The 19,744-nt window shown below is 50.4% G+C and overlaps 8 protein-coding genes across 8 annotated transcripts, besides 1 other annotated feature; 7 read left to right on the top strand and 1 right to left on the bottom strand.

The window, feature by feature from the left end:
- Positions 1-19,744: part of a sequence feature (contig 1.84 954..621812(-1)) that runs on past both edges of the window.
- ANIA_04866 (uncharacterized protein) lies at positions 685-2,540 on the top strand (the record flags this gene model as incomplete). Its single annotated transcript, XM_657378.2, has 2 exons — positions 685-805; positions 942-2,540. The coding sequence occupies 2 exons, from the start codon at positions 685-687 to the stop codon at positions 2,138-2,140; spliced, it is 1,320 nt and encodes a 439-aa protein (XP_662470.1). The 3' UTR covers positions 2,141-2,540.
- On the top strand, positions 2,974-6,009 carry ANIA_04867 (protein gcpC; the record flags this gene model as incomplete). The annotated part of the gene is made up of 2 exons (XM_657379.1): positions 2,974-4,180; positions 4,310-6,009. 2 exons carry the CDS (start codon positions 2,974-2,976, stop codon positions 6,007-6,009), a joined length of 2,907 nt encoding a protein of 968 aa, XP_662471.1.
- On the top strand, positions 6,438-7,694 carry ANIA_04868 (WKF domain-containing protein; the record flags this gene model as incomplete). Its single annotated transcript, XM_657380.1, has 1 exon — positions 6,438-7,694. One exon carries the CDS (start codon positions 6,438-6,440, stop codon positions 7,692-7,694), a length of 1,257 nt encoding a protein of 418 aa, XP_662472.1.
- prs2 (proteasome core particle subunit alpha 1) lies at positions 8,049-9,255 on the top strand. The gene is made up of 5 exons (XM_050611589.1): positions 8,049-8,163; positions 8,226-8,288; positions 8,390-8,484; positions 8,534-8,746; positions 8,792-9,255. The coding sequence occupies exons 1-5, from the start codon at positions 8,157-8,159 to the stop codon at positions 9,176-9,178; spliced, it is 765 nt and encodes a 254-aa protein (XP_050467602.1). The 5' UTR covers positions 8,049-8,156; the 3' UTR covers positions 9,179-9,255.
- Positions 10,672-11,388, top strand: ANIA_04870 (uncharacterized protein; the record flags this gene model as incomplete). Its single annotated transcript, XM_657382.1, has 4 exons — positions 10,672-10,684; positions 10,744-10,978; positions 11,038-11,203; positions 11,260-11,388. 4 exons carry the CDS (start codon positions 10,672-10,674, stop codon positions 11,386-11,388), a joined length of 543 nt encoding a protein of 180 aa, XP_662474.1.
- Positions 13,181-15,297, top strand: ANIA_04871 (putative chitinase chiB). Its single transcript, XM_657383.2, has 8 exons — positions 13,181-13,431; positions 13,570-13,650; positions 13,705-13,805; positions 13,865-14,118; positions 14,180-14,209; positions 14,257-14,306; positions 14,356-14,413; positions 14,460-15,297. Exons 2-8 carry the CDS (start codon positions 13,612-13,614, stop codon positions 15,122-15,124), a joined length of 1,197 nt encoding a protein of 398 aa, XP_662475.1. The 5' UTR covers positions 13,181-13,431; positions 13,570-13,611; the 3' UTR covers positions 15,125-15,297.
- Positions 15,397-15,968, bottom strand: ANIA_04872 (ubiquitin-ribosomal 40S subunit protein S31 fusion protein; the record flags this gene model as incomplete). The annotated part of the gene is made up of 3 exons (XM_657384.1): positions 15,397-15,486; positions 15,537-15,817; positions 15,875-15,968. 3 exons carry the CDS (start codon positions 15,966-15,968, stop codon positions 15,397-15,399), a joined length of 465 nt encoding a protein of 154 aa, XP_662476.1.
- On the top strand, positions 17,338-19,639 carry ace2 (putative C2H2 transcription factor (Swi5); the record flags this gene model as incomplete). Its single annotated transcript, XM_657385.1, has 2 exons — positions 17,338-17,968; positions 18,045-19,639. 2 exons carry the CDS (start codon positions 17,338-17,340, stop codon positions 19,637-19,639), a joined length of 2,226 nt encoding a protein of 741 aa, XP_662477.1.

The following is a 19,744-nucleotide window of genomic DNA, read 5'->3' as shown; positions in this document are numbered from 1 at the left end:
TCTGATTGTTTTTCTTATTAGTGGTAAAGCCAGGAATCAGGGTAGTCTTGGCGTTCTCTATTGAGTTTGGTCCTTTAGGTCCGCAATTCCCCACTGAACTTATCTGATCTGTCCCCATTTCCCCCTCCCGTAGGTCCTTTTCGATTTCCGCACGCTGTGGACCTTCTTCTATTTCGCCATTGTCTTGTCTCTATATCTCGTTAGTCGCGTGCTTGTATCGCAGTTGGACTGTCCCTCACTGGTCGTTTGTCGATCGCTGATGCGGGCAGGTGGTTGAGGATAAGTCAGCTGTCATCGATCCGATGATTCCTCGACCCATCCATTCTCTTAGACTCACGGCATCAGCAATCAGGCATCCTCGAGCTTGCCTTCCATCTTCAAGTTGCTGTAAAACTCAGTTTTCCATTGTTCTTCTTTGCCAGACGACTCGTGTGCTTGAGGTATATCCGGCGATCATCTAGAAATTCGGGTCGCTTTCTCCACGAACCCCACCACCATTGTTTGGCTTGACCGCTGCTCCTGGACAGGTTGAACCACCAGGTATAATCGGCCCCCTCTCCCTCCCTGTGGTCTGACTACCTGCTGAGGTCTTATTCTTTTGCTTTTGTCCTCGTCTATCCTTTTGCGCTATCACCGCTACAAAATCGCCATCCATTCTTTCTATCACTGACGAAATCTACAGCGATGCAGCCAAATCATTATGACCTTCTGGGTCGTCAGGTGCGGGGTGAGCCCAGGACAACTACCGGCCGGGTGACGCGAGATGCGCTTCAGTCACGCTCAGGCTTGCCCTTACGGTCGGAAGGTGAGTCCTTTCCCCGTGAATCACCCAGGAATCTACAGCCTGTTTGTTCGTCTATCATCGCCCTACTTGTCTTATCGTCAGATATTCAAACATTACTCCTGCGTTATCAGCATGTACTCACTCCAATACTATATAGATTCGTGGATCGAAGTATCCTCCCAGCCTTCATCCTCATCTCTGTCTTCAGCTGCAACCACCGATGACATAATTACTACCGGCCTCCGTGTCCAGCAAACAGAGCCTGACACCTACCATCGCCGCAGCCGCCGACGGCGTCTGCAGCGTCTGGCAGCCGTCGCAACAGCGCAAGTCGAATATTCGTCCCATGAACCCAGCAGTAGCCAGGATGAATATGAAGAGAGTGAAAGTGAATCAGATCGCGTTCTCACGAGTTCGAATGAAGACATTTCTCCTCCTCTGCCACATGCTGGAGATTTAGTCCCCTCCAGTGATGAGGATGAAAGCTCTACAGCGCTTGGCATGCGTATAAGCTCATCTCCATTTGTTCCTCAACCAAACGTTTTCTCGCATCCTCCGGTTTCCGAAGGGCCTTCCTGGACTAGGTCTACCGAACGGCCGTACAGCGATGTATCTACCTCCAGTCGTCGAACCGCCATACGAAGAAACTCTCAAGCCGACACACGTTCATCCCAACGGTCGTCGAATCAACAACATGGTCCCTACAATGTAATTTCCCCTTCTTACCACGCAGATCATGATGCCGCGCTACGTGCGAGTCTATCGACCTTGCTTTCCTGTGCAGCCGCAGCTCGAGGGCTTTCAAAGTGCGAATCACAACCTGCACAATCTGGAGCTCCTAGGGTGCAGCCAGCATCGTTCCGTCTGGTGTCAGAATCCGTGGCCATGGGTGACGAAGTCAACGAAGACGCCCCACCAAACATAGAAGTGCGCACTTCACCCCGTTCACAGCGACTCAAAGAGCAGCAACAACCTGTCCCCTCATACTCACCACGAGAATCTTCTTCCACTCGGGAAAAGCGGCGAACGAGCGCTTCAAGGGACCGTGGGTCTAGTCATGCTGCCACCAAGAGAAGTCGGCGCTCGGCGACCACGGAGTCATCCTCGGCAGTGATGACATGGGTTATCAGTGCTGGCGTTGTTGTCCTTTTCTCCGCAATCAGTTTCTCCGCGGGATATGTGCTTGGCCGTGAAGTCGGCAAACTGGAGACAAGCACTGGCTTAGGATCCGTTTTTGGTGATGCTGGTGTACCAGGTAGCAGAGCATCGGCAGCCTGCGGTCAAGAAGCAGTCCGAGGCGGGTTGAAGCGCTTCCGATGGAGTCCTGGATCCTCTGTATCCGGAGTAGTTGCCTAAAGGATGAGATAATGTGATTCGTTCTAGGATGTGCATATGTTCACGAATAAGGATGAGATATCGAGGGCATTGATTGATGATGGGTCATGATTGATGAGGACTCTTTTCCCCTTTGGATTCCCTACTGCTGTTTTGCCTTGCATCTTCTTTTTCATATTTGTTCTCTGAGGGTTTTCAAAACGCTTGTTGGATATGCTTTGAGGTTGTACCTCGGGCCTCCAGAAGCAAAAGTCTCTGATAAGAGTCATCTGTGACTCTTATATGAGGGATGATTCCACTTTGCAAGGGTTTGTAATCATGCTTTATCTTGTATGTTTCTTTGATGTGTTCATTGCGAGTTATACCCATCAACTGCAGTAGTCTTATTTAGTGACTAACTTTGACAATACAACTCTTAATTAAAAGAAAAAAAAAAAAAAAAGCTTTAACAGAGTTCCTTGTCCCAGAAGTACAACCCTTACTAGTATATCTAATACTGTGCGCAGTTGTTATACCCATGTGAGGCTTGGCAGACGAATTGTCAAACCACCAAAACAATCCAAACGCGACAAACAACTCCATTTTCCCTCTCAGCTCGAGTACCATCGCGACGGATTGAACGGGCCTTTAGAGAGTTATACATTTTGTATTGGCATGATTTTGTGGAGTCCAGCAAATGCTCGGTCACGCCTGTGAATCAAATCCCCTCCGTCTCCCGTTGCTCTGACGCCCCACGCCCAAGTCGCGTCCTACCGGAAGCGCCATCTGACTGCTTTGACGGGTAATAGCTGAAAAGCACCAGGGATATCTGCCCAGTTGTCGAAGTGGTTGAGACCGGGGGAGGAGAAATAACAATGTCAAGTCGGCACCATGTACGTCCACGTCGCATCGATGACGCCCTTTCGCAGCTTGTCGACTCTCTCGCTCCCCCACTGCCTCCGTCCGCCGTCACCGACGAATATTCGGACGACGCCGAAGAAGCCCTAGCTGCAGCGGAGGAGCAATATCACCAACGCCTCCTCGACCATGCGTGGCGTACTATAGACAGCCATGCAAACTTAGCCGACAACCCAGCTGCACCGTCTGGGAGTTTGGGTATTGGCCGCCGAGGAAGCCTAACGGGTGCAACAGGGGCAGAGAGTATCAATAACGCGGCGGATATGATTAAGCGGAAGCTGCTACGCGAAAATGAAAGTCCCGATAAGGCTGTCCGGTTCTCGAATCTCTATTCGCGTCTGTTGACGCAGCCTGTGCTGTCGCAGAAATGGGGAATACTATACTTACTCTATCGACTATCGAGGACGGAGAACGCTGAGAGCTTCACATACGACGATGAAAGGCCACGCAGTCCGCTGATGGACCAGTCCAAATTACAAAGAATGCTTGTAAAGGAGCAAAGAATGGGGGGCAGGGTGGCGGCGAGTTCGGAGGATGATGGCCCAGCCGTTAGCTCATCAGCATCTCAGATGGCTGCGCGGGTCGAACGGAAGGCTTCACTGCGGCGAACAGAGGACAAGGAAAGGGAAAGGAATCGAGATGCGGAGCATGGATCTGCGCCGGAGCGGCTGCGCATGAGTCGTCAAAACGAACCCTTTGACGGACATGGAGAGGAAAAGAATGAAGAGCAGGAAAGGATGACACAATGTGGTGAATCAGGACTTTTGCGTGACTTGCCTTTCAACCTACAGGGTCTGTCCTCATCTGATATGCAGTTCATGTCAACTTCTACACTCAAGTTACCTCCGACACTACCTCTTCCTATGGTGTCTCTCCTAAATACGCTAGCTGAGCCGTGTCTGCTATATCGCGGTCTTTCTGCTTTTGTTGAAAGCAGTGACGGGGGTCTCGTCAGTCAGAGTCTGCGGGCAGCTCTTTCGAATGAACTTCGTTCTTACCTAGGATTGGTAGCGACGCTCGAAGGTGAGATTCGCAGGGCGCTGGCTGCGCCTGAAGAATCGCCTGGTTCTAAAAGTGGTGTGACGTTGAAAAGATGCGTTGTTTGGACACGAGATGCGACTATGGCGTTGCGTTTGATGAGTTTAATTGTTGAGGAGGCTCAGAGTAAGTGCATCTCATTCCTTCTGTTTCGATTGCTCTGACTTTTATCAGGCAAGAAAGGAGGTCAATTAGTGTCCCTGATCCATGGCTTTTCCACATCACACGGAGATCCTTTTGTGTGTAATTTTGCAGAAAAACTTCTCACGCACGTAACGAAGCCGTTCTACGGTATGTTGCGGCTCTGGATTTACGATGGCGAGCTCTCAGACCCGTACAAAGAGTTCTTCGTCGTGGAACCGGAGGTCAGGCCTAGTACAGATCCACGACGCATTGCAACTAGTGTATGGGAGGACAAATACAAACTCGAAGACGATATGGTGCCTTCGATCATTACCAAGGAATTCGCTAAAAAAGTATTCCTTATTGGAAAGTCTCTTAACTTCATCCGATATGGCTGTGGCGATTCTGGTTGGGTGGAGGCGTACTCGAAGGAGGCCTCCAAAGAGCTGCGTTATGGTGACACGGCCAGTCTCGAGACCTCAATTGATGAAGCATATAAGACAACAATGGCACGATTAATCCACCTAATGGACGAAAAATTCAAGCTATTTGATCACCTTCATGCGCTAAAGAAGTATTTGCTGCTGGGCCAAGGCGACTTCATCGCTTTACTCATGGAATCATTGGCATCAAATCTTGATCGTCCCGCAAACTCACAATACCGTCACACGCTGACTGCACAGTTGGAACATGCTATCCGCGCTTCTAATGCACAATATGACTCGCAAGATGTCCTTCGACGTTTGGACGCCCGTATGCTCGAGCTCAGTCATGGCGAGATCGGTTGGGATTGTTTCACTCTTGAATACAAGATCGACGCACCAGTGGATGTGGTGATTACACCATGGGGCTCTACGCAATATCTCAAAGTCTTCAATTTCCTATGGCGCGTGAAGCGCGTCGAGTTCTCCTTGGGCAGCACATGGCGACGTTGCATGACTGGCGCCAGAGGGGTCCTAGGCAGCGTTGACGACAAAGTTGGCGCTGATTGGAAGCGTGCACGATGCGTCATTGCGGAGATGATTCATTTTGTCTGCCAATTACAGTACTATATCCTCTTCGAAGTCATTGAGTCCAGTTGGGATCAACTGCAGGCGTCTATTTGCAAGCCGGGGTGTACGCTTGACGACCTAATAGAAGCTCATACCAAGTACCTCAACTCTATCACACACAAGGGTCTTCTAGGCTCATCCTCAACAAAGACTACTGGCAAGCAGGAAGAAGGCTTCCTAGCTCAGCTACATCACATTTTAAAAATAATGCTGGCCTACAAGGACGCGGTTGACGGATTGTACTCGTTTTCTGTCGCAGAATTCACTCGACGGCAAGAGCTAAGCGCAAAGATTGAGACGCGCACTGCCCAGGGTCAGTGGGGAGTCTCAGAGCGCGACCTCCTTTCTTCCCGACACAGCCAGGCACAAAGGCTCGCCTCCGCATCCTCGTCATTTTCTATCACACCAAATGTCGGATCTGGAGCCGATGGAGTCGCTACGCCTTCTTCTCTTGCAAACCACGACCTCTCCGCGGACGACCATATGCTTCCATCCCTCCGAACTCGCCTCCGTGACCTCTCAGTGGAGTTTCGTTCACGGTTGAACGTCCTCCTCGGCGACCTCGCCTACCAGCCTGACGTAGATATGCGATTTTTGGGTGTCGTTATGAACTTTAACGAAGTCTATGAGCCTGTGCGGAGACGAAGAGCCACAGGTACTAGCTCTCGAGATAAAGAGCGGGAGCGGGAGCGAGCAAGGCGGAAAGCACCACCACAATCAGGAGGCACAGAGACGCAATCTCAAGCGAAAAAGGAAAAGAAGGATTCGACTGAGCAATAGCATACATGCAGTACATTTCTCGAAGCATGCGGTGAATAGTGTATTGTTTTGCGGCTTCAATTGGGGTCATGGGAGCAAATCCAGCTAGTAATGTCAAATGATGATTGTACGGTTCATTCAAACATATATATGGTTGCTACTATGTATATTGCTATGTGATCGATCTCTCTCTTCTGTAGTTCGTCTTGGTACGTCTTAGTCCATCGCTCGTGAGCTGCTCTTATCAGGTTTATCGATTACAGCACCGTATCTATCTGATCACGTGGAAAATTTCTCAAGCGTCCGAATAATTTCTAGAAAACAACGACAGACACAACCACACCTCGTCTCCACCCTTCGTTATTCTTGAATTCCTGTTTGTGGTTGTAAGAGCACGTGCGACTCGGGAAGCCTCCTTCTAGCACCCTTCTTACAGAAACACCTCCTCAATGGCCGAAGAGAAATCAAGCTCGAAGCGGCCCCGTTCCAAGAGCTCCAAATTCAAGCGCACTAAGGACGCCGAACCCGATGCCGACGCCGATGTAAATATGAAGACATTGGAAACAAACCAAGAAGATGATAGCAAGGAAAACGCCGTAGAGAGGGGCGAGAAGGGCGCTGTCGCTGATAAAAGAAATCATCGTGATAACAAGAAGCGGAGACTTGCTGAGCAGGATGAGCAAGCTCATGTACCTGTGAGCGAGGAGAAGAAGGAGGATATCGGCGAACCCAAGACAAAGAAGAAGAGAGTCTCGTTCTCGGCGGAGGCTAAGGTCAAGTCCCCGTCGCCGGTGGAGGGGGATGAGGAAGCAGAAGCGGATGACGAGAATGGGGAATCAAGCAAAAAAGAAAAGAAGGAGAAGAAGGAGAAGAAGGAGAAGAAGGAGAAGAAGGAGAAGAAGGAGAGGAAGGAGAACAAGAAGGAGAAGGGGGAGGAAGTGAAAGGGGACATGGACTCAACGAGTACAATGCAAAATTCGGGCGAGTCCCCTGTCCTCGCCTACCTTAGTCAGTACTACAACGACCGGTCCTCATGGAAGTTCCAGAAAATCCGCGAGATTCAACTCTTCAAACATATTCTTTCGCTGGAGCATGTCCCTGCTACATATGATGCCGCTATACTTTCATATCTGAAAGGGCTGAGGGGCGAGGCTGCCAAGCAACGATTACGGGATTTGTCTCAAGCTGCTATCAAAGCGGATGTTGAGGAGTTAAAAGAAGTCTATGTGGACCTTTCTGAGAGATCAGTTGACGACCAGGAGCCGTCACCTATGGAGAACTATAAAAAAGCCGTATACGCTTTCCGGACGAAACTCACTGCAGGTGAATCAACGGACGACCTCGGCGAAGCCTTTGAGAGATTGAGTGAGGAAATGCTGCAGAGGTTCCGAAAGAGGCGACGTGCTGAAACTGTCTATTTTGCTGTTGAGGGAAAGGTCTTCACCATGTCGAATCTGAAAGCACCACCCCAGAAGGGCAAAAATGACGCTCAGAACCAGCAGGTGATAAAAAAGAAGAAGAACAGAACCGCCGTTATCGAAATCTCGAGCAGCAGCGACAGCGACAGCGATGACGAAAAGAAGAGCTCCAAGAAACCAGAATCTGTGAAGAAACAACCCGTTAAGAGGAAGAAGAAGAAGACCCGGACTGCTGTCATAGAGTTTTCTAGCAGCAGCGAGAGCTCAAGTGGCGACAGCGACTCTTAGCTTTCGCCTTCGTTTCTGCCATGACGGTACCAACCCGCTCTGTTTTTCATGTATCAACCAACATATTCACTGATAGATAGCTACTCGTTTGGATTCTTGGAGTGTCAAAAGTTCTAATATCCTGATGGCATTATGGCGTTTCAGCATGACAACTTCGGAGCATATTTTTTTTCTAGTTGCTTGAGATAGACGATAGTATATATCACTTGAAGCATATATCTAAACCGAGAAGTACTTGATCTAATTGATGCTGAGCGTTGATGCAAAAAGGTGAGGGAAGGCGGTGACGAGAGCTTGTGAGGCCAGAAGCTTGAGCTTCTGCCAGGCATCCTTTAGCACGCGTCCTCAGCTACAGCCGTTTTCCAATCTCAAGCTTCTCCCTGCATCCGATCTAAACCTCGCTCTCTTCTTTCTCCATACCTCTAATCATTTTCGTTAAGTACTGTTCAGAATACCACAGTCATGTCTGGTATATTCCCAAAGCTTCTTGGGCAGACCACCATGACTTCATCCGCGGCTGACGCTGAACAGGAAGCGCAGGTTACGATAGGCACATCACCATCTTCTCGGACCAGGGTCGTCTTTACCAAGTCGGTACGCATTCAGGACCTAGACAGCGCCTTCATTATCCCGATCTGCTCTCAAGCATGACTTCCAGCCCATCTTGATCCCGCTAACAGGTGTTCCCAAACTAGAGTATGCATTCAAAGCTATCACTGCCGCGAACATTACCTCGATAGGCGTGAGGGGAAAGGACTGTGCCGTTGTGTTGTCGCAGAAGAAAGTTGCCGTATGTCGCCCAAGTCACTCCGATATAGGCCGTTCTGAACGAAGTCTAGGATAAATTGATCGACCCCTCGTCCGTCACGCATATTTTCAGGCTCTCTCCTTCAGTTGGATGTGTGATGACCGGGTCAATCGCCGATGCCAGAGCTTCCGTCGACCGTGCTCGTGGTGAGGCTGCTGAGTTTCGATACAAATACGGTTACGAGATGCCATGCGATGTTCTTGCCAAACGTTTGGCCAATATCAACCAGGTTTACACACAGAGAGTGCGTTGTTAGTCCAAGTTACAGGCAAAACCTAATAGCATATAGGCATACATGCGCCCACTCGGAGTTGCGATCACCCTGTGCTCTGTGGACTCAGAGAAAGGGCCACAACTGTACAAATGTGACCCCGCCGGATACTACGCTGGATACAAGGCCACTGCCTCGGGCCCGAAGCAGCAGGAGGCGCTCAATCACCTGGAGAAGAAGCTGAAGAACAAGGATTATGCAGAGGGCAGCTGGGAGGAGGTAGTCGAGCTGGGGATTACGGCACTGAGCAGTGTGCTGAGCGTGGATTTTAAGAAGCACGAATTGGAAATTGGCATCGCCGGCGGTCCTCGAACAGACGGAAAAGAAGGCACAGATCCTCATTTCCGGGCACTGACGGAGGAGGAGATTGACGAACGGCTGCAAGCCATCGCCGAGAAGGACTAAGCCGCGAGCCGGCTCGGTATTAGCGGTAGACGTAAACGACTGTCAAGACGATACATTGATCGCGTTCTGAACTCGGGCTCATTCGATACGTAAATCTCTCTTACTTTTTCTTCTCGTAGCCGGAATCACTGTTGAAGCTGGTGGCAATAGGAGTTCAAAGGGCAGGACATCCTGTCAATAAGGATTGATATTGAGGATTGATTTGGAAAGACTGGATATACGATTCTACAGGCCCAGGGCATCTGCAAGTCGAACGGACCTGAAGCCGAGCTGTTAACTTGGACGGGGCGCAGCCAACTCAGTAATGCGGTTCCAGGTCTCTCAGGTCTCAGGTCTCAGTCTCACCGGTCTCACGATAGCACAACGGACTCCGGACTATGTCGGCATGCTGACGATTTGTAAAAGTCGCCACCGGATAACGCATCGACTAAGTATCAAGACGAGACGAGAGTGGGCTTATGAACCAAGGGATCAATCAGAGAAGCGAGCCTAAGGCTGCATCTGGTCCCTGTTCAGCTGGCATTGACTCTGTTGACTGTGGCTGAGCTCCGCCTGTGGGCTTGCTCCCCGTTCGTGCGTTCGCTTCGACTACCCTTCCAGAACTGCTTTGGCCCGACCGACCAATACTTGACCGTCGTTTCGATCCATCTGCTGGTTATGCTTTCCACTTCTTGACAGCCTGTGGCGAACGATACGAAACAACCGACGACCCCAGCTGGCCTATCGTCTAGCCTCAGTTTAAGCTCTTGTTGTGAACTATTCCGAGATCTAGCCACGCCGTCACAGCGAATAAGCCCTGGACATTTCTCAAAATTTGGCCTATCGCATGCGTTACTGCATTTCTACGAAATAATATGATTCTTTTTGGACTCCCCCTGCAGCAGAACCATGCTTCTTGGTGGTTCTCCAGTGACATCAACCCGAGCCGTGTGGCATTTTCATTGATTCATAATATCGGTGTCCATTCAAATGCACCATCCACTCACTAGCCACAGCTGCTTAGGTTCGTCCCACTATCCAGGTGCCCAGGCCGCTGCTCCTAGTCTGTTGGTCTGGCGCAGCTAAATTCTATTTGGAGACGGACAGCACATGGTTCCCACGTCTCCTGGTCCGTTCGCTATAGCTCCACAAGGCCCGGCGGCTTTCCAGCTGGGATGTCTCGTCGACTGCGAGTATCAGCAAGCCATTGGTGCAGCCAGCCACAGCTAACGATGATCTTTTTGCAATGCTCTACAAACTCCAGCAGAATAGGGTTCTGCTCGTGGTTGCTGCCGTTGAAGATTAAGCTTAAAAGGATATCACGCCCTCAACAATGTGCCAGATTCGAACGAAGTATGTACTCATTCAACTGTGCCTGATTGTCTATATTCATTCTCTTCTCTCATTAACTATTGCATTGCACTTTACTTCTGCTATTGTCTACTATTGTTCGTTATTGATCCAGCAGCAGTTTTTCTCTTGAGGCACAATCGAGCTAGACCGGAGAAGTAAGAATGGCCGACGGACGTAAGCAGTGTCTCTCTTTTCTAGTGTTAGAAGAGGCAAGCGTATACTGATCATACCAGTTAACCAAGCACGCGCCCTAAGGGTGGCCGAACTCATGAACGATTACCGTACTCTGCTCGTTCATATTAACCAACTCAATGTGCCGGTACCACCAGCGGATCAATCAGAAGAGGGATACAGGGTGCTCAGGGAGTGCGTGGCAGCCGCGAATGCCTTAATGGCTTCGAACTATACCCCCAGCCCGCCGCCGGCAAACACTTCTGCGGATGAGGCCGAAAAGGCCCAGTTGCAAAGGTACAGTACTTTCGAAGCCAAGCCGTGTCAAGGCCGCCTATAGTTCTGACAATTATCAGAGTCATCCTTGACGGCAGTGCCCGGCGATTCCAGGCCCATCGAATCTACCTTCGAACTGCGGCAGCTAAGCGCTGGATCATTCATCGAGACGGTCTCCTCCGCGGACAGCGACCTGGACCACAGCATGCCGGACCGATGAAGACTATTAGCAACACCTTACGAGAGGTGTGTTGCGCCTTTGCGTTCACTAGTACTGCAAAACATCACTAATTATAGTGCAGGAGCTAGCACAGATCTCGAATCAGCATGTCTTCGCAGATCTCCGAGCCGCTGACGTACGAGCAGGACACTGGCTTGCCGAAGACCCAACCCTGGATACGATTCTTTCATGGATCCGGTCTCATCCATGAGCGCAGACGTCTGGTCTGACTCCTGAAGATGGGACCCTTGTTGACGAAAAATAAATGCAAACAGACGGTTGCAATGTACGATGGACTGACGCCACGACACTCTTATGCCTTTTTTCTCCGGCTGGCATGGCACGCATTTCATTCAATTGCTCTACGCGCAGGTCGCTTTCCAACAATCTTTCTAACTTTGAACGCGGGATAAAAATCCGGACTGTCTCTGTTCTTTTTCCGTTAGGCACATTATGTTCTTTGATGTGATGGCAACGATATCCCCTTGAATGCTGGTTTACATTCATCGTTCAATTTTCAGTCAGCGCACTTTCATGCCTCTTTCTCTTCCTCCTCTATTCCTGTATGTCTGGAATTCGCATTCTCTTTCCTTTGGGTTTTTAATAGTCTGCATGATGTTTCGGGTATTCTGTACCAGTCAGGAATGACGATTGGATGGTTACTGGTTTATTGCTCTCTTCTTCCGAACTTTTGGCTCCTTAAACCTCCACTCTTAAGCCGTTGACCACTCCTCATCCGGCCCCTGGTCCAGTTCTCGGCCATCGGTAGACACTTTGCCGTAGCAGCAGCTATACAGTGGCATCGCACGGCAACAATGAAACCATCATCTATCAGCTAAGTTTGGCACGCGCCTGTTGAGTGTTGTTGAAAGGTGGAGAGACCACCGGCAAGAATTCTCTTGTTTTCCATTCATCCGACGGCCTCTTCGGACTTCTCCGCTGATGTCCAGTCCAAAGCTGTGTGATACCGATGACGAAAGAGACCCTTGCAGAAAATGCAGAGTCCTTCACAGCTCACTGTGGATGTATTGTGATGCCGCGGTGGAGATGGGTTGTGGGGAGTTCAGCTGAGGTCGTCAACGCTAACAATTAACCGAAAAACTCCGCTCTGATACGTCATGTTATCAACAGATCAGCTTACTTGCCTTGGCCATTTTATTTAGGCTCTAAGAGGATTAACAGAGTTAAAAGGCAGAGAGTTTGCTAACATCATGTGGCTCTGGGATTCGTTGCATTCTTCAACCAAGACTTTGACCAGTGCGCAAGGCCGTCCATTTAAATATGCTTACAATCACTGACTATAGCCTGATCGTCCCAAGATGATCGATGTCAATACTACCCATGGTCATACCCATAACAAGAGTAAACTGGCACTGCAACCCCAGATCCATGCGTTCCCATGATGTCGGCCCCATCGACAGCCTGCGACGTCCAGTAAATAGGTAGATAGACGAACTCATCCACATTCCCATCATGTGAAGCTGCCCTCCAAGGCCTCGCTACTCGAGCCGGAGATAAAACAAACTTTGCCATGCACACATACAGTAACCTCACCCTTACCACCGCTGAAGAGGCTGATGTGGTGTGGGAGAGGATCCCGTCGGGGGATGGGGATGTTCGTCCTACAGTGGCTTCCAAAGCTCGGGTTCGAGTCAAGTGACGACTCACCGGACAGGCCATGCTTGACCCTTCGGACACAGAACCCCGCTACTCCGCGAGGTACCTGCTTGTTTCCTATGCTCGAGATGGTCTTATTGGCCCGGCGACAGGGTGTCGGTCGGATGGCAGCAAGGACAGACCCTGCAGGCACCCTTGTACAAATCGACGCCGTTCAAAAAGCATACATTGAGGAGAGGTCAGACTGCACAATCATGACGATGGCCTAGGTCTCGTGTTGATGTTTCAAGCATTCCACAAGTTCAATCTTGCTAGAATCTGCTAAGTGGAAAGGGTATAAATATAGCTTCGTTGACGGGCTGTGTATTTGATCTTCAGTTCACTGCTTTTTCTCTGCTCCATACAGATCTAGTGTCCACAGCGCTGAGTAAGCAACTTCTTCAACAGCCACGCACAGCCACAGTCCACAGCCAGCCCTATTTGCACCGCCCCTGGTGTCCCCACTGACAAGCCACTTACGCCACCTTGATACCTGTAGAATAAGGCACCACAGCGTCTCAGGTACAGTTGTTGTTGAGCTCGCAGCTATTCTTGTTTAGGGCAGGTACGAAGCAGGCTCCAGAATACTTTCAAATTGGTTCGTGTCTATTCTGTATTAGCTTTCTGACTCCATATGGTCTTTTCCCGAGCTCTCTATCTTCTCTTTACCCCCATTTTGCTTGTCACTCTCTACTTTCATTACTTTGGAAGTAACACCTCTCTATTTGGCATACAGCGCAGCATTCCCGAGTTCTCGAAGCACTTAACCGCAACCACGATGTCTGGATACAAAACTGTTGGTTATTTTGTTAATTGGGTACGTACTTCCTGTCTCCTACCAATATATATATCTTTCACTAACGATCGACAGGCCATCTACGGCCGCAACTACAACCCCCAAGATCTCCCCGCGGAGAAATTGACCCATATTCTTTACGCATTCGCCAATGTCAGGCCAGAGACTGGCGAAGTGTAAGCCGAACCATGGACTATGTGGAAGCCAGCCCAAGCCGAAGCTAATGCCGACACAGCTACCTTTCTGACACCTGGTCTGATATCGAGAAGCACTACCCCACTGATTCTTGGAATGATACCGGAAACAACGTCTACGGCTGCGTCAAGCAGCTGGGCTTGCTTAAGCGGCAGCACAGACAGCTCAAGGTTCTCCTTTCGATTGGAGGATGGACCTATTCTCCCAACTTTACCAACGGAGCTGGTACCCCTGAGAACAGAGCCCGCTTTGCGCAGACTGCGACAAAGCTCATCACTGACCTTGGTTTTGATGGTGCGCGTCCTCTGAGTTCGATTCTGAGTTCGATAATGAATGGCTGCTAATGGAAGCTCAGGGATCGATATTGATTGGGAGTATCCTCAGAGTAAGTTGCGCGTGCTTTGGGTGGTGATGGGTACTCATAAATTATAGACGATCAGCAGGCTCAGAACTACGTGGATCTCCTACGCAGGTGCCGTGAAGTAAGTGCATCACTAGTGACTCGGTCCTTCATTGTGCTAATATGGCTAGGCTCTGAATGCCGCTCAGGGCCAACGGAGGTTCCAGCTTACTGTTGCTGTCCCAGCGGGTAAGTGTGTACCATCGAAGGATCTATGCAGGCTAACCAGTGCCAGGTCCGGATAATTACAATAAGCTCCGGCTACAGGAGATGACGCCGTACCTAGACTTTTACAATCTTATGGCTTATGACTACGCCGGTAGCTGGGATCAGACCGCTGGTCACCAGGCGAATCTCTACCCCTCGACCAGCAACCCCACGTCCACTCCCTTTAACACTGTCCAAGCTGTGAACCACTATATCGATGCCGGTGGTGTCCCATCAAACAAGATTATCCTAGGCATGCCAATTTACGGCCGTGCCTTTCAGAACACCGATGGCCCCGGCCGACCTTACTCTGGTATAGGCCAAGGGACGTGGGAGCAGGGTGTTTATGATTACAAGGCGCTGCCCAGACCGGGTGCCACCGAGCAGCTGGATACCAACATTGGTGCGTCCTGGTCGTATGATCCTTCGTCCCGTGAAATGGTTTCGTACGATACTGTGGCTGCGGCCGACCTCAAGGCCGCCTACATTCAGAGCCGCCGGCTCGGCGGAGCTATGTGGTGGGAAACTAGTGCTGATAAGGGCGGCAAGACTGCGAACAAGGCTGACGGCAGCTTGATTGGCACCTTTGTCGAAGATGTTGGAGGCGTCAATAACTTGGATCGCACACAGAACGCCATCAGCTACCCCGACAGCCAGTACGACAACCTCAAGGCTGGCTTCCCGTCGTCCTAGGGTAAGGTTAGGGTCGAGTTTCTCTCCGTTGACATGCCATACTTCGTTACGTTGATACGCTCGCTTATATGTACATACTACTATCGTTACTAGGATACCGGTAGACCGGCTAGATGAGTTGTTTTGAGATTTTTTCATTCATATTGCAATACCTCTTAAGGCTTCTGTTTCTTCAAGTCCATGTAAGAAGATCCGAACGCAGAACCTCTACCCATAACTTAGCCTCCCTCGACGGAAATTGACAGGCACGAAGGCAGACTCAACTAGCCCATTTATTTGGACTCGTCGAAGACGTAGGTAAGGTGGCACTTTCCGCAGTACTGACGGTTCTGCATGGCGGCCATGAAGATACCAGCACCACACTGGCAACTAGTTAGCTATAGTTCGGATGTACTGTAGACAGATTGCATACCTCGGGAGAGGGGCATTCACGGCGGAGACGCTCGATCTTGCCATCGCCATCAACCTTGTAGTACTTGAGCACAGCGAGCTTGGTCTTCTTGCGCTTGTGCTTGATCTTCTTGGGGGTGGTGTAGACCTTCTTCTTGCGCTTCTTACCACCACCACGCAGACGCAGGACAAGGTGAAGGGTGCTCTCCTTCTGGATGTTGTAGTCCGAAAGAGTGCGACCGTCCTCGAGCTGCTTGCCCGCGAAGATCAGACGCTGCTGGTCAGGGGGGATACCCTCCTTGTCTGTAGAGCTTAGAGTCAGTTTTGTGGATAATCGTGGTGATTAGGAGGGAGGCACACCCTGGATCTTGGTCTTGACATTGTCGATGGTGTCGGAAGACTCCACCTCAAGGGTGATAGTCTTACCCGTGAGGGTTTTGACGAAGATCTGCATGATGGAAGGCCTGGTGAGATAGAAAGTTAGTGTTCCATTCTTGAGTCTTGAGAACAATTTTGCTGTTCATTCGAGCTTCATTTCTGCCTCTCCGAATTTTTGTCGCCGCGAGATTGTGCGCTGAACACCAAACGTCTTGCTGGCCAAAAACACGTCGAGAGAGAGAAGTCGTGTTGAACAGTGCTGTCCTCATGCACCGTGTACTGGGAAATGCTCACCTCGACAGAACTTGTCTTCCTCAACCTTCGTGCGAACTTGCGAAAAGAACTTGTAGAGCGGGAGAGTGGGCTCGTTTAAGTCGATTGTGTGGTCACGTGGAAGCAAATTCTGGAAATGGACTAGTGCAGAACACGTTAAAGTTACTTAGTCAGGGTAAGAAATCACGGGACTCAGTTCGGACCACCTGTTTTCTCTGATGTCATTGTGGCCTGGATCTTGAGGCATAAACGATCTCCATAGCGGGAGAGCTTCAGTCAGTTCCATGTTTCGCTACCCGACAACAAGATGTTGGGACTTGCCGACGTGGACGCTGATGCTGATCCCTTGACTTTAATAATTGATGGATGAAACGATTATCTTGCTGACTATTTTCCAGTTATTGCGACCAAAGGGCGCTTAATGATGATGTCTCACCCTGCAGGCACCGGAAGGCCGGGTTTGCATCCCATCGATGAAATGAAAAAGTCGAGACCACCAAGGACAAGAGGCTCCTTACAGACCGACGCCAGGCTAGCGACTTGGATCGCAGCCTAATCACGATGACTGCAAGTCCTAGCCAGGGCGCCAGTGATGATATCGCTCCACCGGCCAGCCCTCGTAACCGGCGTTGCTGGGCCAACATCCCCATTTGTTGATCGAAACCGTGGATAGCTTCAGCAGCTCCATCCGCCTTCCCTCGGTTCCCACCTCTAAATATCTACCTTATCTACCTTGGGGCTTGCCCTTTCAATTCAGGTTCCTCTTCTCAGAGAAGACTTAGTGTTTAAAAAACCAGCATCGCATAGTCGCAGGCTTGACTGTTGACTGATCGAGAAGCTATACCCATATCCACTTCTACCTAGAGCTAAAGCGGACTGACTTTGCTTTCTTGAGCTTCGCTTTCGTTCTTTTTCTTTAGCTTCGGCTTCTATTTTGCGTTCTTGCTTTGGGAGTTCACTCACTGACATCGGTACAGGCGGTCATCTTCGTGCCTCATCTGCGTGGCTCCAGCCCGACGGCTTGCAGCGCTGCTTGAGGTTGGTATATCGCCTACCTTGTCTATGCGACCTGCATATACTGATCTGTATGGTCTCTCCCAGTCCTGCAATAAGTGATCTGTCCAACTGCCGGTTCCCTCGATCGCGTGACGAGTATCTGCCGGTTGCCCACCATGCTTTCTAATCCACAAAGTACCCTTCACGGGCGCCATCGTCAACATCGACGGCAGATCTCGACTCCCTCCGCGCTCGATGCCGTAAAACCCCCAGGCCTTTCTCCACAGGCTCTGCAGAGATATCATGCTCATCGCCGCGGCCAAAGTCTGGACCAGCGAGCTGTACAAGCTCAAGCTCAGCGACAACAGCTCGTGCAAGATGCGTCAAGTACTAACCAAACAGCACCGCAATTCGCGCCTAACTCAACCCTCGTCCCCTTAATTCCTGACTCCCAGATCTTCGGCCAAGACGACATGCAGGCTTCAAGTCACGCCAATTACCAGACGCCTCACAGCCTACCCTACTTGCACACGAATTTTGTCAAGGCCGATGATCAGGCTCGGGATGCTCGACCTGTCAATCACCATCTCAATCTCATTCAACAGCAGCAGCAACAACTGCACAATGCTAAGCTCAACTGCCACGATACACACGATGATCAGCTGCTCGACAACGACGCGTGGGATACATACAAACCCGACATCGCGTCCTCGCTTCAACAAACGACCACCGATATGAGACGACAATCTGTCCATTCAAACCCAAGTAGCTCATACCATCCGCACACTCCGAAAAAAACAAACTCACGTAAGCGGCAGACGAGTTGACGCCACTTTTGTACCCTGGCTGACGAATAGCACAGACTACTTCCCAATCTCCCCAGCAACGACGCCGTTCGACAAAACAGATTTTGCTCAGTACTGCGCGGAGACGCAAATCGTCCCAGCAAAAGACCAAAATGCTGCTGATGCCAGCTCCCAGTCGGCCTATATGCAACGCGCCAAGTCCCTTCAAGGAGTAGCGGGGACTAGCTTCTCACAGCAAAAGATTGAAATGCCCTCTCCCCCTAGCACTGATTCGTTTGCAGTTGATGGTTTTGATACGTTTGACTACCAGCAGTGTTCCAGTTTTGATAACCTCGCTACCACCAGCCACAGCCAGTACTCTACGTCGTCCAACTCACCAGAAGTCGCTGCCATTCCAAGCTCTGGAGATCACACCGAAAAGAAGTCCAAGCTCCCTATTTGTCCTGCCACGCCCAGCCGTCTCAGCCCAAGGAAACAGCTCGCTACGCCAAGCGCGGCTTCTTTAGTGAAGGCAAAACTTTCTCCGCGTGTCGCATCTATCGATAACCTCAACCTGGACTCCCGGGTGCATGCCTCTATCAAAGAAACTGGTGTTAGCATTGATGAAATAGCGTCCTATATCCACGGTCCAGACCCCGAAGACGGAAAGTGGGTGTGCCTGCACCCCGGCTGTGAGCGACGCTTTGGCCGCAAGGAAAACATCAAGTCACATGTGCAAACCCACCTAGGTGATCGCCAGTACAAGTGCGATCATTGTGATAAGTGTTTCGTTCGTGGGCATGATCTGAAGCGCCACGCGAAGATCCACACAGGAGACAAGCCGTACGAATGTCTATGCGGTAATGTTTTTGCCCGGCACGATGCCCTAACTCGGCACCGCCAGAGGGGAATGTGCATTGGTGGTTACAAGGGAATTGTGCGTAAGACAACGAAACGTGGCCGTCCTAAGAAGCACCGCCCAGAGATGGATGAGAGACGTGACAAGGCAACCAAGACCCGACAGAGGATCGCTGAGAAATCATTATTCAATTCTTCCGAATCGGACACTTCTCGTCGTACGCCGCCCTCGGAGGTGTTTGAGAACATGAGCCTTCATGGCTCCAGCTCAGCAGACGAGATGGTGACATTTGACAGCCAAAATTACTTGCCGCCAGAAGTGTTCACTTTCACTCCGCCCGAATCTCCAAATTACGGTACAGCAAGCAAGCCTGCCAGCCCGCGATCTCTCACGCCGAGCTCCGAAGACGAGATGCTACCTTTGTCATCATCCAAACGACCACTGGAAAACATTCTTGAGCATTCGGGCCTCCCCCTTCTCACTGATGCCGGCACATGCTCTTTCTCCTCTGTTTCAAGTTCAAGCAGCCATGCACTATCTTCTCCGCACACCGCGCCTACCCTAAGCGACCCTTCGCAACCATCCGATCTCGATATCTTCATCAACAGTGAACCTTCCTCTGCCTTTGGCAAACAAGATTTCGGCTTGGGTGATTCGGACATGGCTGCATTCCCAGACTACGTCAACGGCTCTGCGTTTGACAGCAGCTTGGATTTGCTCCAAGGGAAGAATTTCTCCACAGGGCCCTCTATGGGCGATGACTTCTTTTCCTTCCAGTTCCAAGTCGACGAACAAGCGTCGGACGTCATGTCAAGGGAGTTTTTCCTCGACTAAACTGAATAATCGACGGAAATGACTTTATAGAGACTTCACGACGCGACGTACCTCGGGATAATTAATGGCTAATGTGCAACGCCCCTTCACCACTTCACGACTCAA

This window comes from Aspergillus nidulans, chromosome III (genome assembly GCF_000011425.1).
Source record: "Aspergillus nidulans FGSC A4 chromosome III".
NCBI lineage: Eukaryota > Fungi > Ascomycota > Eurotiomycetes > Eurotiales > Aspergillaceae > Aspergillus > Aspergillus nidulans.
Note: the sequence above shows the minus strand (reverse complement) of the source record. Positions and strands in the feature narration are given on the sequence as shown.

Bases quoted from the DNA above. Each gene is read 5' to 3' on its own strand.
- prs2 (XM_050611589.1), top strand. The intron at 8,485-8,533 runs GTATGTCGCCCA...AACGAAGTCTAG, and splicing joins TGTCGCAGAAGAAAGTTGCC to GATAAATTGATCGACCCCTC. The intron at 8,747-8,791 runs GTGCGTTGTTAG...AATAGCATATAG, and splicing joins ACCAGGTTTACACACAGAGA to GCATACATGCGCCCACTCGG.
- ANIA_04871 (XM_657383.2), top strand. From the start codon at position 13,612: ATGTCTGGATACAAAACTGTTGGTTATTTTGTTAATTGG. The intron at 13,651-13,704 runs GTACGTACTTCC...AACGATCGACAG, and splicing joins TTGGTTATTTTGTTAATTGG to GCCATCTACGGCCGCAACTA. The intron at 13,806-13,864 runs GTAAGCCGAACC...ATGCCGACACAG, and splicing joins AGGCCAGAGACTGGCGAAGT to CTACCTTTCTGACACCTGGT.